At 42.6% G+C, this 13,768-nt stretch overlaps 1 protein-coding gene across 1 annotated transcript in view; it reads right to left on the reverse strand.

The window, feature by feature from the left end:
* LOC116357824 (uncharacterized) overlaps positions 1–13,768 on the reverse strand; it is a 143,065-nt gene that overhangs the window by 83,228 nt on the left and 46,069 nt on the right. The window contains exon 2 of the mRNA XM_031807213.1: positions 1,922–2,097. Within this exon, the coding sequence (XP_031663073.1) occupies positions 1,922–2,037 (116 nt within the window). The 5' untranslated portion in view covers positions 2,038–2,097. The remainder of the gene's footprint in view (positions 1–1,921; positions 2,098–13,768) is intronic.

Raw genomic sequence — 13,768 nt, forward strand, 5'->3', positions numbered from 1 at the left:
GTTAAAGAGGATTACATGAAGCTTTACTTTAAGATACAGTACATCTCTGGTTAAAGAGGATTACATGAAGCTTTACTTTAAGTTACAGTACATCTCTATGTCTGGTTAAAGAGGATTACATGAAGCTTTACTTTAAGATACAGTACATCTCTATGTCTGGTTAAAGAGGATTACATGAAGCTTTACTTTAAGATACAGTACATCTCTGGTTAAAGAGGATTACATGAAGCTTTACTTTAAGATACAGTATATCTCTATGTCTGGTTAAAGAGGATTACATGAAGCTTTACTTTAAGATACAATACATCTCTGGTTAAAGAGGATTACATGAAGCTTTACTTTAAGATACAGTACATCTCTATGTCTGGTTAAAGAGGATTACATGAAGCTTTACTTTAAGATACAGTACATCTCTATGTCTGGTTAAAGAGGATTACATGAAGCTTTACTTTAAGATACAGTACATCTCTATGTCTGGTTAAAGAGGATTACATGAAGCTTTACTTTAAGATACAGTACATCTCTATGTCTGGTTAAAGAGGATTACATGAAGCTTTACTTTAAGATACAGTACATCTCTGGTTAAAGAGGATTACATGAAGCTTTACTTTAAGATACAGTACATCTCTATGTCTGGTTAAAGAGGATTACATGAAGCTTTACTTTAAGATACAGTACATCTCTATGTCTGGTTAAAGAGGATTACATGAAGCTTTACTTTAAGATACAATACATCTCTATGTCTGTTTGAAGAGGATACCAAATGCAACAAAGCCACTGAGGGTTGAGTCTGATTGGTCCCTGAGGGTTCCGTAAGAACCAGAGCATACTGTGTTCTATTGCTTTTGCCTACTGAGAATCCTGATCTATAAGCTAGTCACTCTAAAAAATGCAGGGTAAATAAATGACAGAAAATACATTGGTTTGTTTTAGGCCAGCAGCATACCACCTTGCATCCCACTGCTGGCTTTCCTCTGAAGCTAAGCAGGGTTGGTTCTGGATGGGAGACTAGATGCTGCTGGAAGTGGTGTTGGATGGCCAACACCACTAAAAAAAAATGGTCTAAAAAGATATCCCGATAACCCCGGGCAGTGATTGAGGACATTGCCCTGTGTAGGCTGTCATCTTTTGGATGAGACATTAAACAGATGTCCTGACTCTGTAGTCACTAAAGTGGGTTTAGAGTGTTTACCCTGGCGTCCTGGCTAAATCACACTCTGCTGTAAATTAGAATGTGTTGTCAGTAAACTTACCTAGTTAAATAATTGTTTATTTTTTGTACCCAGCCAGTTGGGTCACTTAGTTGGATTGTTTTCTTTGAATACTGAAGGCGTGGCTTGGTCGGGTGTGGGTTTCAGATAGCCCATAGTTTGAACAGTAGAGAGAGAGAGAGAGAGAGAGAGAGACAGAGAGAGACAGAGACAGAGAGAGAGAGAGACAGAGAGAGAGAGAGAGAGACAGAGAGAGAGAGAGAGAGACAGAGAGAGAGAGAGACAGAGAGAGAGAGAGAGACAGAGAGAGAGAGAGAGAGAGAGAGACAGAGAAGAGCTTGGCTAAACCCACAAAGAATTGGGTGAAATACCACAGTGTGACATCGCAGCAGCAAGACTTGTTGCTGTGATGTGTGTGACATCACATCTCAGCAACAAGAAAAGGGCAACCAGTGAAGAAAAAACACCATTGAAAATATAACCCATATTTATGTTTATTTATTTTCCCTTTTGTACTTTAACTATTTGCACATAATATGACATTTGAAATGTCTTTATTCTTTTGGAACTTTTGTGAGTGTAATGTTTACGCTTAATTTTTTAAATTATTTATTTCACTTTTGTTTATTATCTATTCATAATATTATCTATTAATGAAATTGAATTGAGAGAGAGAGAGAGAGAGTCAAATGTGTTGGCTGTGACCTCACCTTTGGCAGCCCACACAAACCACCACGATGACGATGGTGACCACAAAGGCTGACGCTGCAGCGATGGCCCCTAGCAACAGCACCTTACGGTAGGAATCGTCCATCACAGACGCCATAACACACTCAGACACACACTCAGACACACACTCACACAGAAGGAGGGTGCTCAGGAAAACCTGCAGAGGAGTTTAAAAAAAATTAAATGGTTAGGGTCAACTTTGTTTTCACCATTTTATTTTTGACAGGGTTTAAGGTTTTTTAAAGTGTGATAAGATAGTGTACACCACTAAGAGAGTTGGAGAGTAATACTGGATCTACAGTGGTGCATGGAAACAGAGAGGAAGAGGGGAGGGGGTAATGCAAAGAGCGACATTAGGTGAGCAGAGGGGTGTGTTTCTATTTTAGGCTTGTTACCACACGTAGCACAAAAAGAAAACGGAGAAGCATGCTGGGTTGTACAAAACATGAAGATAACATATTTTCTGAAATGACATATTCTCATCTACACTACACTCGATAATCCAAAGTGCATACATTAAGCCAGCTAACATCCCACAGATATGTGTTGGACTTCATCCATGCTACTTGTTAGCTCATACTAGTAATTGTATTCTCATGTAGTGAGCTCAAATGTAAGTTTAACAGAACAACACACAGAGTCTGTCTGTCACGACTTCCACCGAAGGCGGTTCCTCTCCCTGTTCGGGCGGCGCTCGGCGGGCCGCGGAGGCTTTCCTCCACAAGCAGTGTATTTTCGCGTGTAGTGATTCTAGTAAGGTGCGTTGTGGTTCTACGCCTTATGGGAGAACTGTTTGTTCCCATTGGGTTTTGGGTATTTGTACTGGACTGTGTTTGTTTTGGACCTGATTAAAAGTTACACGCTACACTGACATTTCTGCTCTCCTGCGTTTGACTCCTCACTTACCTTCAGTGTGCTCGCAACAATCTCTGTCCAGCCTCAAAACAAATCTTTCTGGCCATCAGCTTCATTTCAGTTCCTGCCACAATATGTTTGTTTTCCTTCTCAATAAGAAGGAAAGTGATTGCTTTGCAATGTTCTGATTAAGTGGCCTATATCTTGACAAGCCCATTTAATCAAATAATTATATATGATGCACACACTATAAACACACGTAACAACAAACACACACATACAAGTACACACACGCACGCTGCACTAGACTGCACTACACGTTCATACAGAAACACACACTCATGCACACACGCCCCGTAGCACTCACTTCTGTCATCACGAAGTGCTTTGAGAGGTTAATTAAGGATCATATCTCTCCACCTTACCTGACACCTGAGACCCACTTCAGTTTGCAATCCGCATCGATAGATCCACGGATAATGCAATCGCCATCACACTGCTCTATCCCATTTGGACAAGAGGAATACCTAGGTATGAATGCTGTTCATTGACTACAGTTCAGCCTTCATTCCAATAGTGCCCTCCAAGCTCACCAATTAAGCTCGGAGCCCTGGGTCTAAACCCCACCCTGTGCAACTGGGTCCTGGACTTCCCGACCGGCCGCTCTCAGGTGGTGAAGGTAGGAAACAAAACAACACCTCCACTATGCTGATCCTCAACACAGGGCACTCAGCCCCCTCATGTACTCCTTGTTCACCCATGACTGTGTGGCCATGCACACCTCCAACTCAATCATCAAGTTTGCAGATGACACAACAGTGGTAGGCCTGACTAACAACAACGATGAGACAGCCTACAGGTAGGAGGTCAGGGCTCTGGGAGTGTGGTGCCAGAAAAATAACCTCTCACTCAACGTCAACAAAACAAAGGAGATGATCGTGGACTTCAGGAAACAGCAGATGGAGGACCCCCCCTACATCGACGGTACAGCAGTGGAGAAGGTGAAAAGCTTCAAGTTCCTTGACGTACACATCACTGACTATCTGAAATGGTCCACCCACACAGACAGTGTGGTGAGAAGGCAGAATAGCGTCTCTTCAACCTCAGGAAGTTGAAGAAATTTGTCTTGTCACCTAAGACCCTCACAGACTTTTACAGATGTGCAAATGAGCGCTTCCTATCAGGCTGTATCACCGCCTGGAGCGGCAATTGTCCTCCCCGTGATGCGTTGTGCAGATTGCACCACCCTCCGGAGAGCCCTGAGATTGCGGACGGTGCAATCTGCACAACGTATCACTGGGAGGACACTACCTGCCCTCCAGGACATCTACAGCAGAGGGTGGTACAATCTGCACAACGCATCCCTGGGAGGACACTACCTGCCCTCCAGGACATCTAGAGCAGTGGGTGGTGCAATTTGCACAACGCATCCCTGGGAGGACACTACCTGCCCTCCAGGACATCTAGAGGAGAGGGTGGTGCGGTCTGCCCAACGCATCCCTGGGAGGACACTACTTGCCCTCCAGGACATCTACAGCAGACGGTGGTGCGGTCTGCCCAACGCATCCCTGGGAGGACACTACCTGCCCTCCAGGACATCTACAGCCGAGGGTGGTGCGGTCTGCCCAACGCATCCCTGGGAGGACACTCCAGGTCAGTACAGCTGCCTCAAAGCTGGGACAGAGAGACTAAAAAACAGCTTCTATCTCAAGACCCTCAGACTGTTAAACAGCCATCACTAGGCGACCTCCACACAGTACCCTGCCCTCAGTCACTAGCCGGCTACCACCCGGTTACTCATCTCTGCACCTTAGAGGCTGCTGCCCTATGTACATAGACATGGAACACTGGTCACTTTAGTAATGGACCTTGAATCATGTTTACATCATGTTTAACACATTTCATATGTACAGTGGGGCAAAAAAGTATTTAGTCAGCCACCAATGGTGCAAGTTCTCCCACTTAAAAAGATGAGAGAGGCCTGTAATTGTCATCATAGGTACACTTCAACTATGACTGTCTATAAGTACCTAGGTGTCTGGCTAGACTGCAAACTCTCCTTCCAGACTCATATCAAACATCTCCAATCCAAAATCAAATCAAGAGTCGGCTTTCTATTCCGCAACAAAGCCTCCTTCACTCACGCCGCCAAGCTTACCCTAGTAAAACTGACTATCCTACCGATCCTCGACTTCGGCGATGTCATCTACAAAATGGCTTCCAACACTCTACTCAGCAAACTGGATGCAGTTTATCACAGTGCCATCCGTTTTGTCACTAAAGCACCTTATACCACCCACCACTGCGACTTGTATGCTCTAGTCGGCTGGCCCTCGCTACATATTCGTCGCCAGACCCACTGGCTCCAGGTCATCTACAAGTCCATGCTAGGTAAAGCTCCGCCTTCTCTCAGCTCACTGGTCACGATGGCAACACCCATCCGTAGCACGCGCTCCAGCAGGTGTATCTCACTGATCATCCCTAAAGCCAACACCTCATTCGGCCGCCTTTCGTTCCAGTACTCTGCTGCCTGTGACTGGAACGAATTGCAAAAATCGCTGAAGTTGGAGACTTTTATCTCCCTCACCAACTTCAAACATCAGCTATCTGAGCAGCTAACCGATCGCTGCAGCTGTACATAGTCTATTGGTAAATAGCCCACCCTTTTTCACCTACCTCATCCCCATACTGTTTTTATTTATTTACTTTTCTGCTCTTTTGCACACCAATATCTCTACCTGTACATGACCATCTGATCATTCATCACTCCAGTGTTAATCTGCAAAATTGTAATTATTTGCCTACCTCCTCATGCCTTTTGCACACATTGTATATAGACTCCCCCTTTGTTTTCTACTGTGTTATTGACTTGTTAATTGTTTACTCCATGTGTAACTCTTTGTTGTCTGCTCACACTGCTATGCTTTATCTTGGCCAGGTCGCAGTTGCAAATGAGAACTTGTTCTCAACTAGCCTACCTGGTTAAATAAAGGTGTTCTCAACTAGCCTACCTGGTTAAATAAAGGTGTTCTCAACTAGCCTACCTGGTTAAATAAAGGTGTTCTCAACTAGCCTACCTGGTTAAATAAAGGTGTTCTCAACTAGCCTACCTGGTTAAATAAAGGTTAAATTAAAAAATTAAAAAAATAAATAAAATGACAGACAAAATGTGGAAAAAAAATCCAGAAAATCACATTGTAGGATTTTTTATTTATTAATTTGCAAATTATGGTGGAAAATAAGTATTTGGTCAATAACAAAAGTTTATCTCAATACTTATATACCCTTTGTTGTCAATGACAGAGGTCAAACGTTTTCTGTAAGTCTTCACAAGGTTTTCACACACTGTGCCTGGTATTACAGGCCAATTCCTCCATGCAGATCTCCTCTAGAGCAATGATATCTATGTTTATACTCCAGACTCCAACATTGATCGTCCTAATATTTATATGTTTCTTAATTCCATTCTATTACTTTTTGTGTGTTGTGTATTGTTAGATATTACTGCACTGTTGGAGCACAAGCATTTCACTACACCTGCAGTAACATCTGCTAAACATGTATGCGACCAATAACATTTGATTTGATACACACACACACGCACACACACACACACACACACACACACACACACACACACACACACACACACACACACACACACACATCTTCTGTAATCAGTAGTTTTCCCATTGTAAAAGAAATGTGATGACGTTCGATCAACTTTTAACCTACAACAAATCCAATGAAATAGTAGGATTTTTTTTCCCACGTAGAATTGACGTTAATTGACAAACCAAATGTAAATGACAACGAGATGTAATCCTGATACACCTTGGACAGGGAGGGTGTTGTGGCAGTATTGCCCTATTCCCAGATGAAATTAAATCCCATGCAAAGCTTGCCTTTTTCATGTCCATAACTTATGCTGTTTTCAGCACATGCACACACACATGCGCACACACACGTACGCACACACACACAAGCTCACACACAGTCAGTGAAACTGATGTGACCACTGGATTATTAGGAAAACTGAACACAAGGGACATGAAAGAGCAGTCAGCAAAAGAGGTCAGGGAGAAAGAAAGAGAAAGAGAGAGAGACAGAGACAGAAAGAGAGAGATGTACATTTCCAAAGTATGCTTTGGTAATATGCACAGTAGAGGTCGACCGATTATGATTTTTCATAAAAACCCGATACCGATTAAATCGGTAGATTTTTGAAAAATTATAAAATGTATTTGTAATAATGAGACTGGTATACAGAGATGACCAGTATAGAGTAGAGGTCGACCGATTATGATTTTTAAACCGATTATTGGAGGACCAAAACAGCCGGTACCGATTAATCGGCCAATGTTTTATTTATTTATTTGTAATAATGACAATTACAACAATACTGAATTAACACTTTCAACTTAATATAATACATCAATAAAATCAATTTAGCCTCAAGTAGATAATGAAACATGTTCAATTTGGTTTAAATAATGCAAAAACAAAGTGTTGGAGAAGAAAGAAAAGTGCAATATGTGCTAATAAGCTAACGTTTAAGTTCCTTGCTCAGAACATGAGAACATATGAAAGCTGGTGGTTCCTTTTAACATGAGTCTTCAATATTCCCAGGTAAGAAGTTTTAGGTTGTAGTTATTATAGGACTATTTCTCTCTATACCATTTGTATTTCATTAACCTTTGACTATTGGATGTTCTTATAGGCACTTTAGTATTGCCAGTGTAACAGTATAGCTTCCGTCCCTCTCCTCGCTCCTCCCTGGGCTCGAACCAGCAACACAACGACAACACCCACCACATCGACGCGTTACCCATGCAGAGCAAGGGAAACAACCACCCCAAGGCTCAGAGCGAGTGACGTTTGAAACGCTATTAGTGCGAGCTAACTAGCCAGCCATTTCAAATTGGTCACACCAGCCACATCTCGGGAGTTGATAGGTTTGAAGTCATAAACAGTGCAATGCTTGACGCACAATGAAGAGCTGCTGGCAAAATGCACGCGCCTGCTTCTGGCTACCACCGCTCAGTCAGATACTTAGATACTTGTATGATCAGTCAGATTATACGCAGCGCAGGACACGCTAGATAGAATCTAGTAATATCATCAACCATGTGTAGTTAACTAGTGATTATGATGGATTGTTTTTATAAGATAAGTTTAATGCTAGCTAGCAACTTACCTTGGCTTAATCGTTCGACCTCTAATGCACAGTATTATTATTACTTTCTGCCATGCAGAGATGTGGGGTGATCCACAGCAAATTAATTAGCACCCATATTTGCTGTGTATGGAACAGACAGACAGCCCCCTATGGAACAGACAGACACAAGACAGATAGACAGACAGGCCCAATGCTGGAGAAGCTGCTGACAACAGTTATCGAGAGAGATAGGGAGATATGGGGGAGATAAAGAGGGAGATGTAGAAGAAGAAGAAGGCAGGGAGATTCGGGGGAAATTGCCAGACAGGGTGGCAGAGAGGGAGGAGAGATGAGGGGAGAGAGAGGTCATTGGCAGACTGTTTCCCCCTGTCTCCTCTTCCTCCTCCTCCAAAAATTCAATGGAGAAACACAGATATCATTTCAGCTTCCCCACGAGAGCGTTCATCCGAACTACACAAAGCACCTCAGTATGTTTCCACATGCTAAGCACACACTATATTTAAACATTTCATTAATATTTAACTTTAACAATGATTATGATTAGGTGGAAGAGGAGGGGAGGAAGAGGATAATTGTGAAGATGATAAAAACTATGCTTCTGTCACTGCAGATGATGGTGGTGATGATAATGATGATGATTATGACTCAGACCTAGTGCTGATAACACCTTGAGAGGAAGCGTTTCTCTGGAAACTCAGCAGAAATGCAAAAGCAGAGAGCAGAGATGTGATACAGAGAGATAAGAACTGAGATGTGTGAGAGAGAGAACACAATTAGACCCAACCAAATCACAAGAAAAAAAAAGAGAATTACTTGACACATCGGAAAGAATTAACAAAAAAACAGAGCAAACTAGAATCCTTTTTTACCCTGAACAGCAAGTACACAGTGGCAGAATACCTGACCACTGTGACTGACCCAAACTTAAGGAAAGCTTTGACTATGTACAGACTCAGTGAGCACTGTGCCCACAAGATGAGGTGGAAACTGAGCTGCACTTCCTAACCTCCTGCCAAATGTATGACTATATTAGAGTCACATACAGTGCCTTGCGAAAGTATTCGGCCCCCTTGAACTTTGCGACCTTTTGCCACATTTCAGGCTTCAAACATAAAGATATAAAACTGTATTTTTTTGTGAAGAATCAACAACAAGTGGGACACAATCATGAAGTGGAACGACATTTATTGGATATTTCAAACTTTTTTAACAAATCAAAAACTGAAAAATTGGGCGTGCAAAATTATTCAGCCCCCTTAAGTTAATACAAAATACAAAATGATTTGGTCAGTCCAGACCTTCATAGAGTTTAAGGAGAGTGACAGCCTAGGTGTCTAGTAGTCTCTTCTCCATACAAAATGATTTAGTCAGTCCAGACCTTCATAGAGTTTAAGGAGAGTGACAGCCTAGGTGTCTAGTAGTCTCTTCTCCATACAAAATGATTTGGTCAGTCCAGACCTTCATAGAGTTTAAGGAGAGTGACAGCCTAGGTGTCTAGTAGTCTCTTCTCCATACAAAATGATTTGGTCAGTCCAGACCTTCATAGAGTTTAAGGAGAGTGACAGCCTAGGTGTCTAGTAGTCTCTTCTCCATACAAAATGACTTGGTCAGTCCAGACCTTCATAGAGTTTAAGGAGAGTGACAGCCTAGGTGTCTAGTAGTCTCTTCTCCATACAAAATGACTTGGTCAGTCCAGACCTTCATAGAGTTTAAGGAGAGTGACAGCCTAGGTGTCTAGTAGTCTCTTCTCCATACAAAATGATTTAGTCAGTCCAGACCTTCATAGAGTTTAAGGAGAGTGACAGCCTAGGTGTCTAGTAGTCTCTTCTCCATACAAAATGATTTAGTCAGTCCAGACCTTCATAGAGTTTAAGGAGAGTGACAGCCTAGGTGTCTAGTAGTCTCTTCTCCATACAAAATGACTTGGTCAGTCCAGACCTTCATAGAGTTTAAGGAGAGTGACAGCCTAGGTGTCTAGTAGTCTCTTCTCCATACAAAATGATTTAGTCAGTCCAAACCTTCATAGAGTTTAAGGAGAGTGACAGCCTAGGTGTCTAGTAGTCTCTTCTCCATACAAAATGATTTAGTCAGTCCAGACCTTCATAGAGTTTAAGGAGAGTGACAGCCTAGGAGTCTAGTAGTCTCTTCTCCATACAAAATGATTTAGTCAGTCCAGACCTTCATAGAGTTTAAGGAGAGTGACAGCCTAGAAGTCTAGTAGTCTCTTCTCCATACAAAATGATTTGGTCAGTCCAGACCTTCATAGAGTTTAAGGAGAGTGACAGCCTAGGAGTCTAGTAGTCTCTTCTCCATACAAAATTATTTAGTCAGTCCAGACCTTCATAGAGTTTAAGGAGAGTGACAGCCTAGGTGTCTAGTAGTCTCTTCTCCATACAAAATGATTTAGTCAGTCCAGACCTTCATAGAGTTTAAGGAGAGTGACAGCCTAGGTGTCTAGTAGTCTCTTCTCCATACAAAATGATTTAGTCAGTCCAGACCTTCATAGAGTTTAAGGAGAGTGACAGCCTAGGTGTCTAGTAGTCTCTTCTCCATACAAAATGATTTAGTCAGTCCAGACCTTCATAGAGTTTAAGGAGAGTGACAGCCTAGGTGTCTAGTAGTCTCTTCTCCATACAAAATGATTTAGTCAGTCCAGACCTTCATAGAGTTTAAGGAGAGTGACAGCCTAGGTGTCTAGTAGTCTCTTCTCCATACAAAATGATTTAGTCAGTCCAGACCTTCATAGAGTTTAAGGAGAGTGACAGCCTAGGAGTCTCGTAGTCTCTTCTCCATACAAAATGATTTGGTCAGTCCAGACCTTCATAGAGTTTAAGGAGAGTGACAGCCTAGGAGTCTAGTAGTCTCTTCTCCATACAAAATTATTTGGTCAGTCCAGACCTTCAAAGAGTTTAAGGAGAGTGACAGCCTAGGTGTCTAGTAGTCTCTTCTCCATACAAAATGATTTAGTCAGTCCAGACCTTCATAGAGTTTAAGGAGAGTGACAGCCTAGGTGTCTAGTAGTCTCTTCTCCATACAAAATGATTTAGTCAGTCCAGACCTTCGTAGAGTTTAAGGAGAGTGACAGCCTAGGTGTCTAGTAGTCTCTTCTCCATACAAAATGACTTGGTCAGTCCAGACCTTCATAGAGTTTAAGGAGAGTGACAGCCTAGGTGTCTAGTAGTCTCTTCTCCATACAAAATGATTTAGTCAGTCCAGACCTTCATAGAGTTTAAGGAGAGTGACAGCCTAGGTGTCTAGTAGTCTCTTCTCCATACAAAATGACTTGGTCAGTCCAGACCTTCATAGAGTTTAAGGAGAGTTACAGCCTAGGTGTCTAGTAGTCTCTTCTCCATACAAAATGACTTGGTCAGTCCAGACCTTCATAGAGTTTAAGGAGAGTGACAGCCTAGGTGTCTAGTAGTCTCTTCTCCATACAAAATGATTTGGTCAGTCCAGACCTTCATAGAGTTTAAGGAGAGTGACAGCCTAGGTGTCTAGTAGTCTCTTCTCCATACAAAATGATTTAGTCAGTCCAGACCTTCATATAGTTTAAGGAGAGTGACAGCCTAGGTGTCTAGTAGTCTCTTCTCCATACAAAATGATTTAGTCAGTCCAGACCTTCATAGAGTTTAAGGAGAGTGACAGCCTAGGTGTCTAGTAGTCTCTTCTCCATACAAAATGACTTGGTCAGTCCAGACCTTCATAGAGTTTAAGGAGAGTGACAGCCTAGGTGTCTAGTAGTCCCTTCTCCATACAAAATGACTTGGTCAGTCCAGACCTTCATAGAGTTTAAGGAGAGTGACAGCCTAGGTGTCTAGTAGTCTCTTCTCCATACAAAATGATTTAGTCAGTCCAGACCTTCATAGAGTTTAAGGAGAGTGACAGCCTAGGTGTCTAGTAGTCTCTTCTCCATACAAAATGACTTGGTCAGTCCAGACCTTCATAGAGTTTAAGGAGAGTGACAGCCTAGGTGTCTAGTAGTCTCTTCTCCATACAAAATGACTTGGTCAGTCCAGACCTTCATAGAGTTTAAGGAGAGTGACAGCCTAGGTGTCTAGTAGTCTCTTCTCCATACAAAATGATTTGGTCAGTCCAGACCTTCATAGAGTTTAAGGAGAGTGACAGCCTAGGTGTCTAGTAGTCTCTTCTCCATCCAAATGATTTAGTCAGTCCAGACCTTCATAGAGTTTAAGGAGAGTGACAGCCTAGGTGTCTAGTAGTCTCTTCTCCATACAAAATGATTTAGTCAGTCCAGACCTTCATAGAGTTTAAGGAGAGTGACAGCCTAGGTGTCTAGTAGTCTCTTCTCCATACAAAATGACTTGGTCAGTCCAGACCTTCATAGAGTTTAAGGAGAGTGACAGCCTAGGTGTCTAGTAGTCTCTTCTCCATACAAAATGACTTGGTCAGTCCAGACCTTCATAGAGTTTAAGGAGAGTGACAGCCTAGGTGTCTAGTAGTCTCTTCTCCATACAAAATGACTTGGTCAGTCCAGACCTTCATAGAGTTTAAGGAGAGTGACAGCCTAGGTGTCTAGTAGTCTCTTCTCCATACAAAATGACTTGGTCAGTCCAGACCTTCATAGAGTTTAAGGAGAGTGACAGCCTAGGTGTCTAGTAGTCTCTTCTCCATACAAAATTATTTAGTCAGTCCAGACCTTCATAGAGTTTAAGGAGAGTGACAGCCTAGGTGTCTAGTAGTCTCTTCTCCATACAAAATGATTTAGTCAGTCCAGACCTTCATAGAGTTTAAGGAGAGTGACAGCCTAGGTGTCTAGTAGTCTCTTCTCCATACAAAATGATTTAGTCAGTCCAGACCTTCATAGAGTTTAAGGAGAGTGACAGCCTAGGAGTCTAGTAGTCTCTTCTCCATACAAAATGACTTGGTCAGTCCAGACCTTCATAGTGAAGCTGTATTATCTGAGGTCAATGGGAATTAACTTTGTAACACATCGGTCTGAATCTTAACTTGTGATTCCTGTGAGTACCTGTAAAAACCCTTTTAACATCATCCGCATTCTTGTCATAGAGCAGGATTATCAATGTTTCTGTTGGGCTCTGTGCTCACCCCTGGAAACGGGAGGGAGGGTTTCAGCCCCACCTCCACCACCCCAGCCCGCTGTCTACCATAGCCCAGCCCAGCCACACAGCCTCTTGTTATGCTTTCATGGTCTCTGCAAACTCCCCAAAAGCCCTTTTTCCCTCTCTGTTGGATTAAGGGGTCAAATGCCCACCGACGCAATTTTCCTAATTGTTGCCAGAGCTTCACAGGCAGGGTGGAGATGTGTAGGCTACCCTGTCCTCTTCGACTGCTCTCACTCTGTCAACACATCAGCACACATCACACTAAGTGATTATTCTAGCAGAACATCGGCATAGAGCATCAGTGTGTGTGTGTGTGTGTGTGTGTGTGTGTGTGTGTGTGTGTGTGTGTGTGTGTGTGTGTTTGTGTAGCGCCCCCTTCAGTCTCAAATGAGAACCGCATCGTAGTTCATTCTTAAACGCTCAACCTCTAAATCAATCTGTAATCAAGGTGTTTGGAGATTGGTTAGTGACTCTAACATAATCTATGACAGATCATAGAGACGGAAGGGGGGGGGGGTGAGAGAGAAGGGGGAGAAGGGAGTATGGGTGAAAGAAAGAGGGGGAAAGATAGATTGTGGGAGAGAGCAAGATGGAGAGAGACAGAGAGAGATGGGAGAGGAGGATTAAAGAGTGAGAGAGCGGTGGAGAGAGAGAGGATATAGAGGAGGGAGAGACAGAGAGAGACAGAGAGAGAGAGAGAGAGAGAGAGA

This window comes from Oncorhynchus kisutch, linkage group LG27 (assembly GCF_002021735.2).
Source record: "Oncorhynchus kisutch isolate 150728-3 linkage group LG27, Okis_V2, whole genome shotgun sequence".
In the NCBI taxonomy this organism is placed as follows: domain Eukaryota; kingdom Metazoa; phylum Chordata; class Actinopteri; order Salmoniformes; family Salmonidae; genus Oncorhynchus; species Oncorhynchus kisutch.